We start from the raw sequence: 20,421 nt of genomic DNA, 5'->3' as shown, positions 1-20,421 counted from the left end.
GCCCACTTTAACTTCAGTAACATCACACTATTATTACTACTACTACTACTACTACTACTTTGTTTAGGCAGAAAATACTGGCTGTGCTGTTTCCCTTCCTTTCCCATATTTGTCCTTTATGGAACACTTAAAAGTCATATCCAGGGATTTTGTGTGCTACATGCATGGAAAAGCACCATGATGTTTGCAGTGAAATTGTAGTGCTAGGCTGTTTCTTGCTATCTGTAGTACTAGGCTGTATCTTGCTATAAATGCAGGATGCATTTATATAGCAAGATGCTGTTAAGTTGCAAGCCATGTTTTTGTTCTCCCCTATCGATGTATCTCAGTGACCCAGAAGTAAGGGCTCTCACTGGCTTGGCTAGATAAAAATGGGTATTTTGTGCTTCTGTGCTGCTGCTTCTTCCCCTTAATCAGCAATTCTGGAAGCAATCCACTAGAACCAGACATGCTGCATCCTCCATCCTGCAACTCTGATGCGACTAATTACATCAAAACTTGGTTTTTAAGTGCTCAGCGTTGCTCGGTGGAGGACAGGAGCCCCTGTCCTATCACATTTTTCTGATTTTTGCAGGGTGAGTTTCTGTTACAGAAACACTGTAGGTGGAAGTAGCACCATGGCAAGCCTGTACTTCCTCCTTTTTGCTGCCACCCTTTCTAAAGCCATCGAGCTCTGGGAACAACATCCATGAGCACAGAGGCACTGTGGTGAATCCACCGTCTTCTTGGGTTGCAGTCCATTGATGAAATAAAATCAAATGGGAAAGCAGAGCAGCCTTTTTAGCTGGGGGTCAGGGTGGTGAGCCAGAGGGATCTGTGTGGATGCTAAATCAGGTGCTGCTGCACTGAAGAGCCACCAAGAAATTCCACCAAAAGCATAAGCAAGCACCAGGCTGATCAGCAGATAAGTGAAGAGCTGTGTGCTGTGGAAGAAGGGAGGCACCTGCTTGACAGATCTGTTAGGAAAAGTACCAGGATAGTCAAGCAACAATGCTGGAGGAAATATTTCATTTGTTTACTTTTTGGTAGCTTTTTTCATAAAGCAAAACTTCTCTGTTGTGCAGAAATGGATGATGTAAATTTACCACCTTTCTGCCAAATGCAATCTTTCTATTTATCACCACATAGTAACAATCATATTTGGGGGAAGCAATTTTTTATACTAACTGCATCACTCCTTATTTCTTTTTGTTATGTACCTATGCTTGGCACAGAGAGAACAAAATGCAGTCTAATGCTTCATCATTTGAACTCTGATGGGACAGAGCGTGGTAGTGGGACTCACAACTGATGATGATTTTAAGAGAGAACCTAAGCTCCTAATTTCTCTGTATTTATGGCTTGCTTCTCCTTCAATAAGAGAAATGTTTCAATAATATGATGAACTGGGAAAGGAAGAAAGGAAGTAGAAGGCTAAATTGTGGTTGTTGTTAATTTGGTATTTAATTCCTCCTTTTGAACCTCAGAAACTATTTTAAATCAACTTTAACAGATGCAAGCAGTAGTTGGCACTTTCAAACAAACACACACACAGAGAAACAAAACAAAAAAAAAGGAAAAAACAAAATTAAAATTTATCTTGGATTCCCAAATGCAATCCCAAATTGAATTCTGGGTTTTATGGATTGTAACATCTCCCAAATGTGCAACTGCATTAGTTCTGACATATCTCAACATGGGTGTTTCCTACAGTCCATACTACTGGGAAGGCCAATATAAACATCTAAATTAAAATACATCATGACTACTGTTTGTAAAATGCATTAACTATATGCAGGTAACCACAATTTTCTCTTGTTACAGTATTTCAGGATAGAGAAACTGTGACTTGAGATATGTTACTTGACTCTGTTATTTTAAACAAAATTTTTTTCAAAATTAAAGACAGAGCAAAATTAACTTGAGAAAAATGTTTCAGATTTATGAAGACATGTGGTGACATTTAGCTAGCTCAGCATCCTGAATTTCAGCCAGTTGAGGGTTGATTCTAACCCTACGTGTTAATGGATTGGGATATGGACACAGCCAGGGGAGTGGTTTTTAAAGCAGCTTTTCATACTCTTAAGGAGGCTTCTCATTCACACCTCAGTGTGGGTAATTCCATCTTCAATGGATTTACTTGCTACATGTCATTTTCTCAACCCCAGAGCAGCTAGGTGTTACAAGATTTCAACATGTAACAGCCAAGAAGTAAACTACATATTAAAGAAAGGAAACTGCAGTTTATGCTAATTATTGTACATGCTCAGATATGCAAATGACAGTGAAGTAGATGCTTCTCTTTTCTTCCACTTTTTCTCACTTCTCATCCTCCCTTCAAGTCTGTCAGCAGAGAAGAGCTTTACCTGTACCTAACTATTGTTTCCATGCTGGTATCTTTTGAATAGCGATTCCAGCCAATGGCAATTGCTTTTGTAAAAAGATTATTACAAATCTGATTTTTGAAAGACTTGAATCAAGTCTTAGCATGTGAAATATTTCTCTGTATTCCCAGCAGGATCACAGCTTGCAGGGCTCAATGTACTCAGATCTCCCTAGTCAGTGTCCAGCCTAACATAGCCTGCACTGTGTTAAACCAGTCTATTAAATGTAACCTGTTCTAATGAAGACAGCAAGCTCACACCTCTCATCCTCCTGTTTTTCAGGTGGTAAGGTGAAGGTGAGAGGAAGAGAAGGTGGAGATGGAACTGCCAAATCATGCCAAACAACTGCTACTGCAGCTGAACCAGCAACGAGCCAAAGGTTTCCTCTGTGATGTGATCATTGTGGTAGAAAATGCCCTGTTTCGTGCCCATAAGAACATCCTGGCAGCCAGCAGCATGTATTTCAAATCCCTTGTCCTGCATGACAACTTGATAAACTTAGACACGGACATGGTGAACCCCACCGTGTTCCGGCAGATCTTGGACTTTATTTATACTGGCAAGCTCTTAACGACTGACCAGCCTGGTGAACAGAACTTTAATGCTCTCCTCACCGCAGCAAGCTACCTCCAACTGCACGACCTGGCAGCTCTCTGCAGAAAGAAGCTGAAGCGGAACGGCAAGTCCTTTGCTGGCAAGGCCGGTGGCCTTGGTGTTGGGAGATCTGCCAGGAGTCAGAGACTTTCCACTGCTTCAGTCATCCAAGCTCGCTATTCAGGGTCAAATGAGGGGTTGAAGGGCTCGCACTCAAAGGAGCTGTCAAAGGGAAAGCTCTCTGATGACGAGGTCTTCATCAGCAGCTCCAACCAAGAGAACTGTCACTCCTTAAGCAGGGGAACCAGCAAGAACGGTGGTGGGAGCAGCAGTGCGAATGGGAGCACCGGTGACCAGGAGCTAGGCCTTGACCTCTCCAAAAAAAGCCCCTCGCTCCCTGTCGCGGCCTCCCACGATGACACGCAGCACAGCGAAAGCCAGCATGGCTCTCCCCAATCTGCCTCAGCCCCTGCAGCCAACAGTGCCTCATCGTTTGACGAGTCTGGCGTCGGAGCCCCCCACAGCATGGCGGACAGCAGCGACCCCATGGAGATGGATCTGAGCGAGGAGTGCCACCACTCACTGACAGAGAGCAGCCAGCGCAAGGGCCTCCGGCACTCGTCCCGCAAGAAGGAGTGGATCAAGAAAGACAACGCCTTTGACCGAAAGGAAGGGGGCAAAGACAGGGACGAGGGTGAAGGGCTGCCCAATGGTATCCTGCTGGGGCCCTTGTCCAAGTCTGTGGAGAGGAGTCTGGCCGGGGCCTACGGGGCAGACCTGCCCTACCCATGTAAGGAGGAGGTAGAAAACGGTAAGGAGAACAGTGACGACAGTGGCCAGAGTGAGAGTGAGAGCGGCGGCCATACCAGTGCCAACTATGTCTACCGGCAGGAGGGGTTTGAGCCAGTGGCCTATGGTGACAACCTGTATGTCTGCATCCCCTGTGGCAAAGGCTTCCCGAGCTCTGAGCAGCTCAATGCCCACGTGGAAACGCACACCGAGGAAGACCTTTACATCAAGGAGGAAGGCACATACGGCAGCAAGGATGAAGCTGAGGATTTGTCCAACCCCAATCAGTCCTACGCTGCGGAGTCCCGGCCCTTCAAGTGCTCAGTGTGTGAGAAGAGCTACAAGGATCCAGCCACACTGCGGCAGCACGAGAAGACTCACTGGCTGACGCGGCCCTTCCCTTGCAACATCTGCGGCAAGATGTTCACGCAGCGTGGCACCATGACACGGCACATGCGCAGCCACTTGGGGCTCAAGCCCTTTGCTTGTGAGGAATGTGGGATGCGCTTTACCCGGCAGTACCGACTAACAGAGCATATGCGTGTCCACTCAGGAGAAAAACCTTACGAATGTCAACTGTGTGGTGGGAAATTCACCCAGCAGCGCAATCTGATCAGCCACCTGCGAATGCATACCTCTCCCACATAAGCCAAAGACTCCAGAATGAGCTTCAAGCCCATCCGCAGTGATTTACCTTTCTGTAGACTTGCTGCTTAAAAAAAAAGAAAAAAAGAAAAAAAAAAAGGGGGCAACTTCCCATACTCTGTTCAGTCATGAGAGGCCTAAACAAATGTAGCTTTAACATTTAAAAAAAAAAGTTCATTTTTTTTCCTTTTTTTAAAAAAAGAAAGGTCCACAGCCAAGCTGATGCATTTAGTCCCAGTCTCCCTTCAAATTTTGATGACCTGGCAAGAAATGCCTCTTCTTTTTGCACACATCAACTTCATTGCCATATTGTTTATCTGGAGCAGGTAAGGGGACCTTGGGGAACTTTCAGCCTCTGCTGGCTCCCCTTCCCTGCCTCTTTTTGTGTTCCTGTCATTGTACTCACCTCCTCTCCTAAAACCAAACTCAGTAGGGGTATTTCTTGCCATTAAAAAAAAACCAACAAAATACACCTTTTCAGTGGCCTAAGTAGCTGTGAAATAACAGCATTCTCAAGTGCAGAAGCTGTGTCTGTGGACCATCTCACAGGGCTGGCAGCCCCTCCAGGCTGTGGGGAAGCCACAGCGGCGGTGGAGCCCAGCCCTGTGTGCTGGGCTGGCGATGGTGTGGGGAGCAGCTCTCAGGGCTGTGCCAGCCCCGGTAATTCATTTCAACAAATGGCGAAGCCTCCCTTACCATCCCTCCCCATTTTGGTTTTGGTCTTTGTCCTTGGCACACATAACCACGTGCCACCTTCTCCCATAAAACACGCAAACCTCTTTTGCCTTACCCATGACTGAACAGGGACTGGATGCCCTGGGAATTTCTTTCAGTGAGCAGGGGGTCGTCTTTACTTTTCTAGTAGTTTCGTATGAATATTCTTTGCTTAGAGGTACTTGTTTTATTAAAGGAAAAACCATTGTAACGTTTATGTGAATGTTTGAACTGGAAGGTCGGAGGTTAATTCTAGGGTGGGTGGGTGGGGAGGGGGTTTGATGTAGGCTGGACTTGCTACAAGTTCCATAGGTACTTTTTTATTATTTTTTTATTTTATTTTTTGTGTGTGTGTATGTTTTTAGCTTTCCTCCCTCACTAAAGAGCAAGTCTGTGTGGACAGACTTGTTACCTTTGCTACCTCTTGAATTCATGAGAACAATAAGATGGTTAGTGAAAGATTAGGCATTTTTTTTAATTGTAAGTAATTAAATGTATAAAAGTAGAAGCTAAATTAAAGTTAAGGGATTTTTACCACCCCGTCCTTCCATCAAAAGTCAACTACAGAAATGTTAAAGCAAAGCTTGGCCAAAGACAAAGCAAAAAATACACTGAGCTAGAGGCTGTGCTGGCTGCTTGGACTGGCTCAATTCTCAGTCTCTTGGCTGTCTATAGTCACTTTTAGATAAAAGCAGAAAACTTCTCTGAGCTTTTTGGGCCCTTTCCAGCTTTGTTTATTGAGTCTGGATACTATGGGGAGGGGAAAATGTCCCCCTCATCTTCCACTCCCCCAGCACATCTGGGTCAGTCTGTAAACACCTGGCAGGACAGAGGGTGAGGGCATAGCAGCCTATAATTTACTAGAATCCAGAGTGCAATAAGGTGGGGGAGAGGAGGAGAAAGCAAACCAAAGTGTTTCATATCCTCCCTTTTAGACAATTTAACACACGCACACAAAAAAAAAAAGAAAAAAAAAGAAAAAATGAAAAGAAAAAGAAACAAAATGTTCTTGCAACATCTGCCTAAGACATCACAGCCAACAGCTGCTATTGGTTTAGGAGAGAAGACAGAGAACTTTGCCCACCGATTCTTGGCCCCCTTGACTTTGTTGGCGTGACCTTGTGGAAAGCTATGGCTTATTTCAAGCCTCCCGTGACTGTGGTGGTAAAAATTCACAGCCAGTAGAATCATCCCTTCTGAAATGACTAAGGTTTACACTTGCATTTTTTCATTTGTTGGTTTTTGGTGTTTTGTTTTTTGTTTTTTCTTTTTCCACTCAAACCAGTATAGTCTCTATGCGTAAGTTTTACCAAACCTCACGTTTTGTCTTTTTTAAAAAAAAAAAAAAAAAACAAAACGAACAATTTTTTTAAAGTTTTGACCAAAAAAGAAAAAAAAAAAAAGAAAAAAGTGAGCACGTTTGACTAAAACAAAGAAATATAAGCTTCATTTTCTATTGGGGTTTTTTTTTGCTTGGTTTTTTGTTTTGTTTTGTTTCATTTTTTCTTATTAGGGTTTTTTTTTTATTATTATTTTTTAAGATAGACTAGTCCATGAGAAGTTTTTGGGTCAATTGACTGAACTGAGGAAACTGGAATCCAGGCTCCAAGCAATAGACAACCCAGAGGCGCTGAGCCTTGGCCTGGTGTCACGTTACAGGGAACACTCGCCCCTCCGCAGCCGCTGCCGTGTGCCTCTGCCCGTGCCATTGTCCGCTTGCTCCCGCACTGCAGCGCGGCAGAGGGGCATGGACTTCTGGTTTTGTCGAATTGTGCTGAGACGCGCTGTTTTCTTTTCGGGGGTTAAGTGGGCTTTTAGCGTCTTTAGCACTTCCACATTTTTGAATATATATTGAATTATTTTCTCCTTGATTCTTTATCAACTCTCCCCCCGCCCCCGAGAATGTCCCCGAAATAGTCTTTGGGAAGGACGGGGAAGGCCGTGCCATCCACCTTGCCCTCAGAGGGAATCTGAGCAGAGCCCAGGCACAGCTGTGCGAGATGAGTTCCTGGGCGCTTTCATACCGCCTTCAGCTCCCTGCAGCCGCCCAGGGCGGAGCTGACCCCGCTCGGCTCCCCCTCCCAGGCCGGGTTTAGCTCCTTAGCGAGGGATGCGGCCGGGTGGGCCCTGTCCTCAGTGGCCGGAGCTGCCAGAGGCCCCTTGGCACAGCCGAGCCCGCGGCAGCCGCGGCACGGAGCTCCTCAGCTCCCGCTCTCTTAATTCCATTTTTACATGTGTGTGGGTGATGTAGCTTCTCCCCCTGCCCCAGGCCCCCTCTTCATTTGTTTCTTAAGCCTTGAGAATTATGTTGAACTTTCAGGACCCAATGCTATTTTTTAAAAACTATTTTTTGGAGCATCTTTTTTTTTTTTTTTTTTTTTAAATCCCCTCCCCAGCACTTAAACAGTACGACATAAAGTCTGTGTACAGCAAGAGTATTGTACAAAAGGAAATTATGTTCTTTTTTCAAATAGCTGTGTAAAGTTGTGTTCCATAGACTGAGTATAAACAACATTTTCCAATTTGTGACAGTAATAATGAATTACTAATAATACTCAAAACTTCAGGGACTGTTTCAGGCCTGCTTGGGGCCTAAACACTCAACTGCATTTGTACGACATAGTATTGTATCAACATTTTTCTGTATTTTAATGAGAAAGCAAAACACTAGTTTCATATTTAAGATTTTAAGAGTTTTAGGGTGGGGGGGGAGGGAGCTGCGTCTTTGATTTTTTTTTAATTTTATTTTGAATTTTTTTTTAAATACACAAAGAGCCTCAAGAGGAAAAAAACCAATTTAAAAGGAAACAAAAAAAAAAAAAGAAAAAAAAAAAGAGGCCAGGCAGCTTAAGTATATGCTTTAGTCACTTAGTTCCAGAATGTTTTCGGAATAACAGGAAAAAAAGATAAAATAGCAAAAGTTGTATAAAAGAATAAGAAGCTCATACCCAAATTCACAAAACTATTTTTTAAACCAAAGCACATTTGAATGAGTATGGAACCTCACTTGGCTCAGAAAAGTACTAATATATTTATCTCATTGTTTACATAAACTTTTACAGTTTCAGACCTCAACAGATCTAGGGGCCAGTCAAAATTAATCTTTGCTTTTTCCATTGGTTTGTCTCTGAAGGCTACGCAGTGTTCCCCAGCTTGGGAGGGGGAATCTGTGTCCCAGCCTGCATTCCAGCACTGCTCCGGGAGGGTGGGGAGAGGGTGGGCAATTACAAATATGGCATGTAGAACTTTTTTTTTTTCCTTCAATCCATGAGAGATGCTGCTGGGAGTGAGACCCAGGCACTATTGTAGAGGCATTTCAGCCTCCCGCTTCTTCAGAGGAGTGTGAGGGAACCAAGAGGGCAAAGGGAGATGCAAGAAGCTCTAGAGATAAGAAATGATGTTAGAAGATGTTGGGAGCCGCTGTACCCAGCACATCTCCTTAACTTTAGCCATGGGGAGCCGGGCTGTTTCCAGTCCTTTACTGCAAAACTTCCAAAAACAAATTCCTGGCAAAAAAATCCCCAGAGGCCCAGCTCAGTGCACTTGGGGCTGTTGGCAGGAGCCACAAAGCTCGCAGAAGGCACCAAAGAGCTATTGACACGCAGCTTCTGTGAGGCTTTGCGGCCGCGGCAGAGCTCAGCCCGCTGCCGGCCCTGCCCGCGGGCACCGAGCGGCCTGGGCCGGGCCGGGCCGGGCCGGGCTCTCCGGCTCCTCTGGGCCCCTTAGTGCAACCGCTGGGTTGATTCACTCCACACCTTACAGTCCTGCACAAAGAGCCCAACCAAAACTCCTGAGGCTGCCTAGGTGGAAAGATAAGCCGGTCTGCATGGTAGTTTAAAGATGACCAATGAGGATGGTTTGCTAAAATAACGCTGAAGCCAAAAATAAAAAGGTTTAAGAAAGCTCCCCATCATTAGTCTTGACCCTTTGTAGCTTTTACCTTCTACACCAAAGCCACCTCAAACATTTGAGGGGGGGCTGATGGAAAATGAAATATTAATTTTGCCTGGTCTTAATATCTAACAAAGATGGTGCAAACACTATTTGACAGTGTTGTTTTTGTATCAATATGTATGTGCAGTAATGAATGTATTTATTTCTCAGATTCTGTATGCACAGTTTTGCAATGTAATTCAGAAAGTTGCAAACACAAAGATGTGTCCGCAGGGTCTTCTCTACAGGATTTCAAAAAAATGAAAAAAATATATTAAAAAAAAAAAAAGAAAAAAAAAGAAAAAAGGAATCTCAGAGACTCAACATAGCCATAAACCATAACCTGTGAAGACAATACAAAGACTGGACTTTTGTAGCTTTGCATAGAAGAGGAATTTATGTTTTGCTGTATTTAAATGTTTCAATTTACAGTGTCACTCTTTTAAGATTCCTGTTTTGGTTTTTGTTTTTGTTTTCCTCTCTCTCTTGTGTGTGGAAAGCATTGTTTTCAAGCAGTGCAGGTTCAAAGTCTGGGTTGGCAGTATTTTACCATGTTGCTTCAGTTCTGAAAAGCAGGAATATGGGTCTTGACCAGAGAAACATCCAGTACACTTAATGAAACAAAATGAAATCTGAGGTGACTGCTGGCAAAATCCAGAGAAGGTAAAAGTCACTTGAGGAATAGCTGTGTGCTTCTGATTGCAGCTTGTGACTGAGACAAGTCTGCTGTCCTGCCTGAAGGACAGGATGTAGCTCTTTTTAAAGTGTCCCTCATCCCTCACTCACTGTTTACTGTGGTAGCAATAAGGATCTCAGAAGTGGGGAGTCGAGGCCTGGGATGGGCAGAGGAAGCTGCGTGCCAAACCCCTCAGCCTCTGTGCCAGCTCACGGTGGGCCTTGCAGACCATACTGAAGCAGCAGCTTGGCCACAGCACAGGGGGCTCGAGCCCCTGGGAGAAGCTGTGCTTTCCAAAGCCTCTTGTTCCAGTGCTGGTGGAGTCAGCACCTACTACAGCCTTACCAATTAGCACGAAGAAAGGATGTTTGCTGATTTCTGGATATTTGCCAAATTCTGAAACCTTTCCAATCAGCAGTACTGGAGTTAAGGGAAAAGCAAATAAAAAACAAAGAAACAAAACCTCCCTACGTTTTAATTGGGTTTAAGAAGCTCTAGGTAACAAACATTGAGCTGTCCCCAGACTGCAGAAATGCTCATCATTGAGATGGCACGTTTGGATAAACATTTGTTTAAGCAAGAGTTTAAAATCTAAATGAACCCAGAGCTGTAAGTCTGGAATAATTAAAGAGACTTACGGCATTTTTTCCTTAGTTTTTGTTTAAATAATTATTTGCTGAACATCAGTAAAGTCTCCATTTACTGTAAAATCCTTTATTCTTATAAGCTTATTCTTGCACTCCAGAACTGGCCATATTCTTGAAAAAGAAAATTTAGGGGTTGCTTTCAATAGCTGAAAGTAGCCTTTTGCAATGTTTTAAGTCCCATGGTACTTTATGATCCTGATTTTAGTGCAGGAGACAAGCAGGCAAAAGGAAAAGCTCTTTCTCAGCCCCTTTCCCCTCCTCATATTTTGCATTTTTTCAGAATAGGGTAAGAAATTTCACCTTTGATTATTTCCTGTTAGACTCACTAAATATGCTGCTTTCCTTGCAAAAGGAAAATATTTGGGAACCCATGTGAGGCAGTTCCAGCTCTGCTGTAAGGTTCCTAGCTGGTCCTCCAAGTCAGGGAGACTCCTTTCTTTCATCCCTAGTTCATCTTTCTGCCACATCAAAACTGCTGTTTATTCTGCTTTCCTTGTTTTAACTAACAACTCAAAGATCCTGAAACATAAGTTTAGAGAGAGAAATGCTTTTTTGTTCCATTGTCTCCTATTGCCACCATCTCCTTTCCTCCCTTCCCTAATTTTCCTGAGCATTTTGAAGGCCAGTGTTGGACACAGGGATCAGGGGATCAGTGTTTTTGGAACAGAGCTGTGCCATGTGGTGGGGCAGGTCTGAGCCACCACACTGGATGTGGCATTTGTTGGCATTAGGGACCCGCTTCCTAGCGCTGCTTTCCCTGAGGAGTGGGACTGGTTTAGGCTTCCTCTGTCACAAGTTACCAATCGAAGCACTCTCAGTACAGCTGTTCCTCTGACCTTCCACAGGACTTTTGACTGGCTGGGGATAACTTTTCTATGAGGAGAGGATCTTGTTCTGGCTGGCTGGATATTTTCCCCCATTTTATTTTAATATTTTCGATACAACTGGAAAAGGGATGTTGCATCACCCCTTTTGGTTTCTGTTTTTTGTTTGGTTGGGTTTTTTTCATTTTAAGCCTTAATTATCAGTCAGTCTGGAAGCCCTGGATGTTTCCTGGGGAGGGGGAAAGGAGGGAAGGTCAAGGGAAAGGCCAACATTCCTGCTGCAATGTTCTGTTCATTTCCTTCAAGAGCTTGAATTCAGGTCAGAGCCACAATAGTTGTGGCTTCAACTCAAGTGTCATATAAAAAGATACAGAAATTATAATATGATCTCAGCATTCAGAAATTTGCAGTCTTAATGTACAGTGATGAGAAACTGTTATTTTATGATCTTTTCATTAAAAGCTTGATTGAAAAATTACATCTCTTGCTCTAGAGTTCACCTTGTTCCTATAGCTGACTCTCTCCATGTTTTTCCTTCAATTATTCTTGCCCAGGGATCTGAACCAGCTACTTCACAAAGACACCCCCCCACACACATATACAGCCTAAAAAAGGCACTCAACCTCACATTTAATGCACCTCTGCACTTGGCTCATGAGCCAAAATCTGCCACTTGTTAGAATATCAGAAGGGATGAATTGTGTGGGCCAGGCAGGCACACAGTGCAGACCATGGATAATGGACCAGTCATAATTTCACTTTTTTTGTTGTGACCCTGAGCAAGATTAAGCTGATTTTGAAAAGTTACCCCTGTTTTGTCCTCACCACAGTCTGAAATCAGCGTTTGCCAGAGACAGTGGATGGTAGGTGGAGCTGCCATCCATAAATCCCTCCAGACTGTTTGGGCTCTAAATGTAACTATGAGGAGCAGTGAGGAAGCTGAGGCAGAAAAGTTCCTAAAAGAAATTATAGTTCCCACCCACCTATGGTGCAGGTAAAAGGAGTAAATGCTTCCAGGAAAGATTAATGTAATTGATGACAGAAGCACCCACTGCAGATTACAACCCCTCCAATGTTACAATTCAGCCATTTTTCCTTGGCAAGGTTAAATGTGACCCTAGCAAAATTAATTCACATTTCCTGAGCCTGGGTTCTAAATGGTCTTCTTTTCTGGTTCCCTGGCCAATTTTTTGGATCTAAGAATTCTTTAATAAAATACCTGTTTAATTGAAACAAATAAAGCATCTTCACTACACTGCAAGAGCCAAGGCTAATATTTTGCAGCACTTCCTTTGTAACACCACTCATCAGCTCGTTGTGCCATTTCTCCCAGAGCATGGGAGAATACTGTAACATACAGCAGAGTAACCCTGGTGTTGAATTCATACAGTTCATTTTTTTCTTTAAACACAATGCTGACTATATTTTAAAGTGACTGACTGAAGGAGCTTCAAGTTTAGTCAGTTTTCTGACAGGTTGCAAAGTCAGCAGCACTGGCAAGAAAATAATTTTTATTTGTCCTTGGAGATGTGTTTTACCCAGCAAGGTTAAAGAGAAGGACAAAAATGAACAGAAAAACAGATGAAGAGCTACAGAAAACCAGAGGCTGTTTTTCAACATCTCGGATGTGGTAATGAGCCTGCAGTCTTTTCCCAGCTACCAGTGATTTTTTCTGGTTTTTCCCTTTTATTTCTAATTTCTTCTGGAAGTTTTTGCTTCCTGGCTCCCGTTTCTCTGTGGCATAAGTGGTTTCTAGCATAGTTAAAAGATTGCATGTTCTATTTTACTTTCTTTGCCGTGGTCAGCTCCTTTTCATCTCATAAGATCCTGTAACAACTATACAAAACTCTTCATACAGGAACTCCCAACTGAAATGCAGCTGCCTCTGCAGTGGAACACTGAAATATGTACAACTGAAGTGCAGAGTGCAGGATGTAAAGGATACCAGATATGTCTGGAATGCCTGGGAATTTGTACTTTCTTCCCTCTGCTTTCATTACCCCCATTTATTGGTAGGATTTCTTTTCTCCCAAACCCACACTCACTTGCTTCCTCTCCACTACCCTTCTCCCTCTTGAAGAGCAGACATTGGGTCAAACCTTTGAATGATAGGTTTGGTTTTTGCTTTCTTGCAGGAAATATTGCATCAAAATTGGAACTTTTCCATGGGAATATTTTTTTTAAATGAGATTTTGTTTCAGCCACTGTTGAGGTCCCATTCGGACTCTACAGAGTAGATACAGATGGAGAAGGTTCGTTTGTTTCATAAGAATCATCATGACTGGTACCACATTAAAAAGTTAAAAAGGAAGGACAATTTTTTAGTAAATAAAAAATTTCAGGTCAGTGAAGGCTGAAAGACTAGCATCTCACTTTGAAAATTATTTCCAAAATATGTCTTCATCCTGTTTTGTATTGAAGATAGACTAGAAGCACTAGAGATTTCATCTGCAAGTAATACTACATTTTCAAAAGGCCTAAGACTGCTGAAGCAGTTACTAACTATTAATTTTGTGTGTCTGAGTTTTGTTTGTCTGGATGTCTTACAAAGTTGTCCAGGTTTCAGCAAATTGATTTTGTGTGCACTTGTGCAAAGCCTGCTGTGTACCAAGTTTAGTGTGACCTGGCTTAAACCAATAATAGCTAAAGCAGGTGCACTGCCATAGCAAAATGCAATGTTCTTTGTCTTGTTCTTTTCTTGTGCTGTAGGAGACACCTCCTGCAGCCCTCATAAGCTGCACCTGAAGAATCAAACTGGATCCCACAGGAGAGGTTGGCTGCTCTTAGCAGAGCCTTAAGTCTCTGACGCCTTCCATGGGGTGTGTTTATAACGTTCAGCTCCCAACTCAGAACCATAAATACTCCAAAGTTTGCTATTTGGACCAAAATTGCTTTCCTCTGCATCTCCTCTGGGCACTGCTCTTGCCTAAATTCTGCAGTTTCCTCCCTGCTACAGGTCCCCATATCACATCTTCCTTCCTTGTCTTTATGGCTCTGTAGCAGTGATCAGTTTTGGGTTTGCCTTTTTGCCCTGCAGTTGTGCTGTCTTAGTGATGAACACTCCTGGAAGCTGCTGCAGAGCAAGGTTTGGATCCATATGTTTCAGCTCAGTAGCTGAGCCAGTTGTAAGAAGGCACAATCTCCCTGCAGTTACAGCACATCCAGAGCTCCAACACTGCAGAGTAAAGAACATCCATCATACTGCCTTCTCTGTTCCAGGTGCTAAGGAGAGAGACCAATGTAGCTGGCATGTATCAGCCCAGGAGGTGATTCATGGTCCTGCCTACTTCCTTTGCTTCTGCATTCTCATCATTTTGCCCCTTTCTTTTCACTGAGGAGAGATGTTGTTGCAGGGCTCTCTCAGCAGAAGAGGGTAATTTTTGGCATAATTTGGCTCTGACGCAAAGGCCTAATTCTCCCTTTCTGTTCTTGCCCATTCTCTCCTTCTTGTACACAATAATTAGATTTAAAAAAAACCAGACAGAATCCCACACCCCTTGTCTCTGGATCCATACTTAGCTGGTTCCTTTACTTTTCATTTGAGATTTTGAATTTTATAAAAATCAAGAACTATTCCAGAAGCCATGCTTGAAGCAAGCAGCATTTTAGGCTAGTAAAATCAAGACACATCTTTCCCTTGATTTCAGAGGACAGCAGTGGCACAGCAGATTCTAGCTCTAAGATCTTTTGGTCAGTCTCCCTTCACAGTCCCCAGTCAGGCACTGGGGATTCAGACGCAGGAACCTGGCCAGACAACATAACCACATCCCCTGGCTCTGGCTGCACAGGGAGCACTTTATGAGCACCAGGCAGAACTCAGCTTCACACCTGGGTAGATGCTGCTGTTCTGTAGCCCTGCAGAGCTCTGTGCCTTTGCAGTAACAGGTCTGGCCATTGAAACACCATCTGGGACTGGCCAGACAGATCTGGCTGCAGGACAGTGGCGAGAGCAGCATCACCAGATGTCAGTTCTCAGCCTCCCAAGCATCTGTAAAATGTACAGAACTAAGCTCTGGGTTTCTACCCTTGTCACCAGAGGCTCTTGCTACCCCCACCACCGGGCAGCAGCCTCCTGCCAAGTCCAGCTGGTCCCCTTGCCACAATAGCAGCCAAAGGCCAGCCAGAGAAGATTGCACAACCAGGCCTTGATCTGTATTTTCCACTGCTCAGCCAGAAAACCCCTCCTTTTTTCCAGCACAGCTGTTTTCCATCTCTGCTCAGGAAACATGCCCTGTTTTTGATTCCTGGTCTTGCTTTATGAAGCAATCATGGGCAGGCTGTCTGGGTGGAATGGGTCACGAAGTGGTGGATAACTCTGGATTCTGAACGCCAGCACAGAACAAAGGGGAGCTTTGCCAAGGCTCAGGTGAGCCTGGGGTCAGCACACAGACAGGCTACTGACGTAAGCACAAACGCAAGGTTTTCTTTCTCTGGGCTGCAGTGTTTGAAATCCCCCCCTCCCTTTTCCTCTCCTGCTTGCTTGCCACAGCCTTTTCCTGGTTAGACCCATGTTTCAGTAACAACATGTATGGGTGATGGTGTCACTGTTTTGCTACATCTTACATTAAACTCCTAGACCAAGGTGGCTGTTTGTGAGCTGCCAGCCTTGTGCAGCTCGGTTAATAAGCAGCCAGTTTGTTCCCTTCTCAGCATTTTGGTGACAGTATCAGAACACACAGCTGCAGCTTGGTAATGGCAGCCCTGCTGTTAAAGACACTTTAGCCCGTGGTGCACACAGAGGGTGGTGGGGTGGCAGACAGGGGCTGGAAACCCAGGATGAAGTGCAGACCCGGATGTGGTCCACTCAGGAACACCAGCAGCCAGAAACACCCTGGCATTGCACTTCTTGGCTCTCTCCCCAAAACACTGGAAATTAGCCAGCTCCCTGGCCATATCGACCTGGAAATTAGCTAGCTTCCTCAAGGGTTAAGGCATTAATGTTAACACCATCTATATTAACTAAAAATAATATGTGTGCAAAAACATCTGAGTTACAGCTGTTGCAAGAGTCCTACCTTGCCTTTTCTGAGTCTGTCACATGTGAAGTGTGGTCCTGTACAGCAAAGGCCTATAAAGTGTCTTTTATGCTGGAAGGGGTAGAAGGAGAAGTTACAATGGACTTACTTGGAGCTCACACAGAGGTGTTTCAGAACAGGCTTTGTGTTCACAGAGGGCAGAACAAATGAGGGAGGAGGCTGACCACTTTTTTAAATTTATTTTTTACATGTAGGGTTGAGCTAACAACCAGCTGGGTCTGTACCTCTAGGTAGAGGAAACACATAAAAAGAGAAGGGAAGCAGAGTTCCACCTCCATTTCTTTTATAAATTTACATTGATCAGTTCCTGGCCACTCTAACTGGTCTAAGAGTGTCCATACAAAAGACTTAGTAAGAGGAAGGATTCAAAAATCATGGAGTTGGATCCTTGCTGCCATCACACCAGGCACAACCTGCAGGAGCAGCAGCAGCTGATGTGGACAGCAACTAGGGAATGTTTCACTATAGCTACTTCTTTGCTCTTCAGTGGGGGTCTTTGTCCCAGGACTGGGGGTGCAGTGGGAACTGGAAGAGGGAAAGGAAAGCAAGCAGGCTTAAAGCTCTCTAGCAGTGCACTGCAGACCTACCAGCTGGCTCTTCCAGTCTCAGGACTCACACCAGACCATGCAGCAGCAGTTTAGGATGTGTACAAACACTGGCAGGAGGGAGAGATGCCAGCCCTTAGTGTAAGCTCTGCTCTAGCCTAGCTGCACAGCTTTGCTCACAGTGGGGAGGTGTGTGTCTGCCGGGGCTTGTCACAAACTCCCCCTCCTGACAAGGGGTATGAGGTTCCTCCTGTCCTTTGCTGTGTATGTGTACACACAATACAGTCTGTGAACCTCTTGTCCTGCTTCCTCCCTTTGAAAGCAAAGGTCAGAGGGATCTCCATTATTTTAAAAAGCATTTACTTCTACTTCTGAGCTCCTTTACAAGATGGGGAACTTTCAAACCTCCTGACCACAGTGAATGCTTTCTACAGAGGCATACTGACTTCCCTTGACTCAGCTGGAGTGCCCACCTGCTCTCATTGCACTTTTGCCCTGCACAGCACTGTTCCACCAGCTGGCATACTACAGAAGACCTCTGAGTACAAAGCCCAAACCGGTTCCTGGTCCATAGCAAAATGGTAATAACAAGTAAAACAACAATTTCCAGATAAAAAGGTAGCCCAATAGTAGCTCATGCAGTCTGTGGGTCACATCATCCCAGCAGCATGGCCCTTTCACACCCCTAGGAACCAGTGAAGCAACATTCTCGAGCAACAAAGGGAAGCATGACACAGTGGCACATAAAATGAACTTGTTAAACTTCTTCCACTGCCATATTCTTTCTGCTGGGCTCTGACTTAACCTTATCTCCAATGCCAGTACCTTGTCTTTACCTTCATCCCCATTCATTTTTACAGTGTCATTTTCTTTTGCATGAAGAACAATTAAAGAAGCTTAGGGAAAAGAAAGATTTGCTTTGTTTTGATGCCAAAGCTAAATGTTTTTCTTTTTTTCCCCTTTCAGTTTTCTAGTCTAAACAAGAGATGACATACCTTTTGAAAAGCAGCTTTCCTGAGATGGCTTGTGCCCTGAAAACATATACAACTGGAAGTTCCAGTGCTCCAGAGCAGCTGTAGGTGTTTTTACTGCCCTTGGGTAGTTAGAAGGGCTGGATTCCATGCTCTATGGCTTCAGTCTTCCCTAGAAATAGCAATACATGAAAGCATCAGCATCTCAAACAGCCTTCCTCAACATCTCATATCAAACAGTATAGCAGTAAAGGTAAGAGATCTCTTAATACTTCAAGAAGTACAAAGCAAAGCACAAAGTTTCTCCAGGCTTTCTGAACAAACAGACCTATTTCTAAAAGTTTCTGTAGTGGCTGGTTCTCCCTGCCTCATTAAGCCTGGAGAAAGGACAGAATTAAAGTGCATTTCTTTTATATGAAGCAAAACAAGGCACTGTCAGCTGCTGCAAAGCACTAAGTTCTTCAGACAGCCCTGAGATGCTTGAAGGGAGGATCTGTGAACACATGCAAAAATATTTGCAAGCAAACTATGGAGCCTGTTACAAAGCCAGAGAGGTTTAAATTGTGCTGCCCTTCAAAGAAGGCCTCTTCTGAGCAAAATTAAATAGCATCCCATCTAAACCATGACTGCCTGTGTCACTGTAAGCTGATGGAATCAAACACGGGAGAGAAGCCATGCAGTGGGAGGGAGCCTTTGATGGTTCATTTAGCCTATTGTTCTTTGGTACCTGTTAGAGCCAAAGCACTCCATCAGGCCACCAAGGGGATGGCTGTTTTAGAAGTGTGCATAGCAATAAGGAGAGGCAGCAAATCTATGTCAGGTAGCTCTAGTCCTTATCCAATTGAGTTCTGAAAATCTGCAAAGATGGAGCTTTCATACACTTGCTGTCCTACCTGTTCCAGTGTTTAGCCCACTTCACGTGAAGTCCTTTTCTGCAGGTTAAGGAGTTTGTCTAGAATGCCACCATTACATTTTTCTCCCTAACATGATGTGTGGAGTCTCCAGACCATCAGGAAAATCTCCCAGTCACAGCACTACAAAGGGAGTCTGCAATGCAATTATGCATGGGCATCCAGGCTGCAGGGGCCCAGGGTCTGGAGATGACAAAAGGCAGGGGAAGTGGCTTTGTCTCTCAAGGCCTGTGCCCAGTGTGCTGCCAACCATGTTTGCCGTGCATGTTTTTATCAGCTTCTTTCCCCTCCTTTCAGACATTAGATAATGGTCTGAAAAAGCCTTCCCTCCAGAGTATCCTGGTTTCTGCTGCTATGCAGAAGCCACCTCTTCCTCTTCCTAAGCTTTGTCAGCCTGGGACTGTGAACAAGCCCCATGTAAGAGCTGCAAGGAGCAATCATCCCCTTGTTCAGGTGTGCAGCTTGCTATGCAGTGGCTTTGTGCAATGCTGAAGGCAAAAGCAGGGCATGGATGCTGAGCAGCAGGCATGGTATGGCACAGAGTGAGAGAGGGCCTCAGGAGAGTCATAATGCTGAAGGCAAGGGTTGCCCCTCTTTGCCTCTTGGGCAAAATGAGTCTTAATAACTTCATGTGCTTTTATAATTTCAGGTACAGGGAAATCCATATTTAGAAAGTGGCAATAGGAAGAATTCAGCTAATGCCATCATATCTGCTTCCACTCTGCCTTAAAGAGTACAGGGGGCCTTACTTTCCTCTGACAAAAGGGTTAGGGACTGGACTTGTATTAAGTTTATTCTCCTGGCTTTGAAAGGCTTAGTTATAGTAGGGCTGAGAGCCAAATGCAACTCTGTCTTGAGCTGTTCCTTCTCCTCCCCCACTAAAGAATGATCTTTAAGCTCTGGACCCTCATCTCCACCCAAAATGACTGCCCTGATTTATTTTATGCTTTTTTTGTTGTTTCCTTTTAAATCACTCCTAAGCTAAGCTTTTGTTTGCCAAGTTTTCAGCCTGGAGCAAATTTTTGTAGTCGAATTATAACCTCCTCTGCTTCCATTTGAAAAAGAGGTGTTTTTCTGGATATGCTGCTGTCCCACCCATGACTCACCTTGCTGCTGGGAGGCAGGGGAGATGGCAATCTTTTTAAATACCAGCATCTGAAAGTTCAGTGTCACAGGCATGGGCACACATCTGGTTAAAGCATTTCCTTCATATCTTGGCTCCAAATCCTTGGCTGAGACATCTCATGGCAGTAGATGTGTCCAGGGAGCTGAGAGGGAGGGAACAAAGGACACAGAGTGGTTAGGTTTCTCAGAAAGGGAATGGCTGTGGGCTGGAATATAAAGAAATGCCAGGAGCAGAGAGTTGCTCTCTCAGCACGTTACAGGGTTTGGCTCTCCAGGGCAGTGTGGGGCTCACCCACACTTGGGAAGGCGCCTCTAAAGCACAGGCTGCAGAAAGCAGGAGACTGCTGAGGCCAGTGCCTTCCTCTGAAGGAGCAAATGAGAGATGGGCTGAAAAGGTGCTATGTCCTGGAGGCTGAGGGAGACTTGCAAACTTCTTTTCCTCAGGGATTTTGCTTTCACAACTCAGAACTCAGTGAAAGCCTAAAAAATCCCTGCTCAGCTGCTAGTGAATTCCCAAAGCTGATTTTGAAGCCAGAAAGATTCTGGAGAAGACGTTTTAAAGCAAGAAACTTCATCCCCCCAGCTGCCTGCTTTGCCAGTGGGATCTATTCCCTCTTGCTTACTCAGAGCATGCCTAAAAATGTTATC

At 44.4% G+C, this 20,421-nt stretch overlaps 1 protein-coding gene and 2 long non-coding RNA genes across 12 annotated transcripts in view; 1 reads left to right on the top strand and 2 right to left on the bottom strand.

Annotated features, from left to right (window-relative positions):
* Nucleotides 1-4,510, top strand: part of HIC2 (HIC ZBTB transcriptional repressor 2) — a 71,279-nt gene extending 66,769 nt beyond the window's left edge. For all 10 annotated transcript variants that reach the window (XM_064392352.1, XM_064392351.1, XM_064392348.1 and 7 more), the window contains one exon: nt 2,646-4,510. In XM_064392352.1, coding sequence (XP_064248422.1) covers nt 2,682-4,394 — 1,713 coding nt within the window. In that variant the 5' untranslated portion in view covers nt 2,646-2,681 and the 3' untranslated portion in view covers nt 4,395-4,510. The remainder of the gene's footprint in view (nt 1-2,645) is intronic.
* LOC135282515 (uncharacterized) overlaps nt 1-20,421 on the bottom strand; it is a 214,049-nt gene that overhangs the window by 113,060 nt on the left and 80,568 nt on the right. Inside the window, exons 3-4 of the long non-coding RNA XR_010348646.1 lie at nt 19,755-19,916; nt 17,762-17,909 (exon numbers count right to left, since the gene is read on the bottom strand). This is a non-coding gene — a long non-coding RNA (uncharacterized LOC135282515). The remainder of the gene's footprint in view (nt 1-17,761; nt 17,910-19,754; nt 19,917-20,421) is intronic.
* LOC135282519 (uncharacterized) lies at nt 9,910-16,875 on the bottom strand. Its single transcript, XR_010348651.1, has 3 exons — nt 16,809-16,875; nt 16,201-16,272; nt 9,910-14,360 (listed from the first exon to the last, which is right to left on the bottom strand). It is a non-coding gene; the product is annotated as an uncharacterized LOC135282519 (long non-coding RNA).

This window comes from Passer domesticus, chromosome 17 (genome assembly GCF_036417665.1).
Source record: "Passer domesticus isolate bPasDom1 chromosome 17, bPasDom1.hap1, whole genome shotgun sequence".
NCBI classification, from domain to species: Eukaryota; Metazoa; Chordata; class Aves; order Passeriformes; family Passeridae; genus Passer; species Passer domesticus.
The sequence above is the reverse complement of the archived record's forward strand: the minus strand, read 5'-3'. Positions and strand labels throughout refer to the sequence as shown.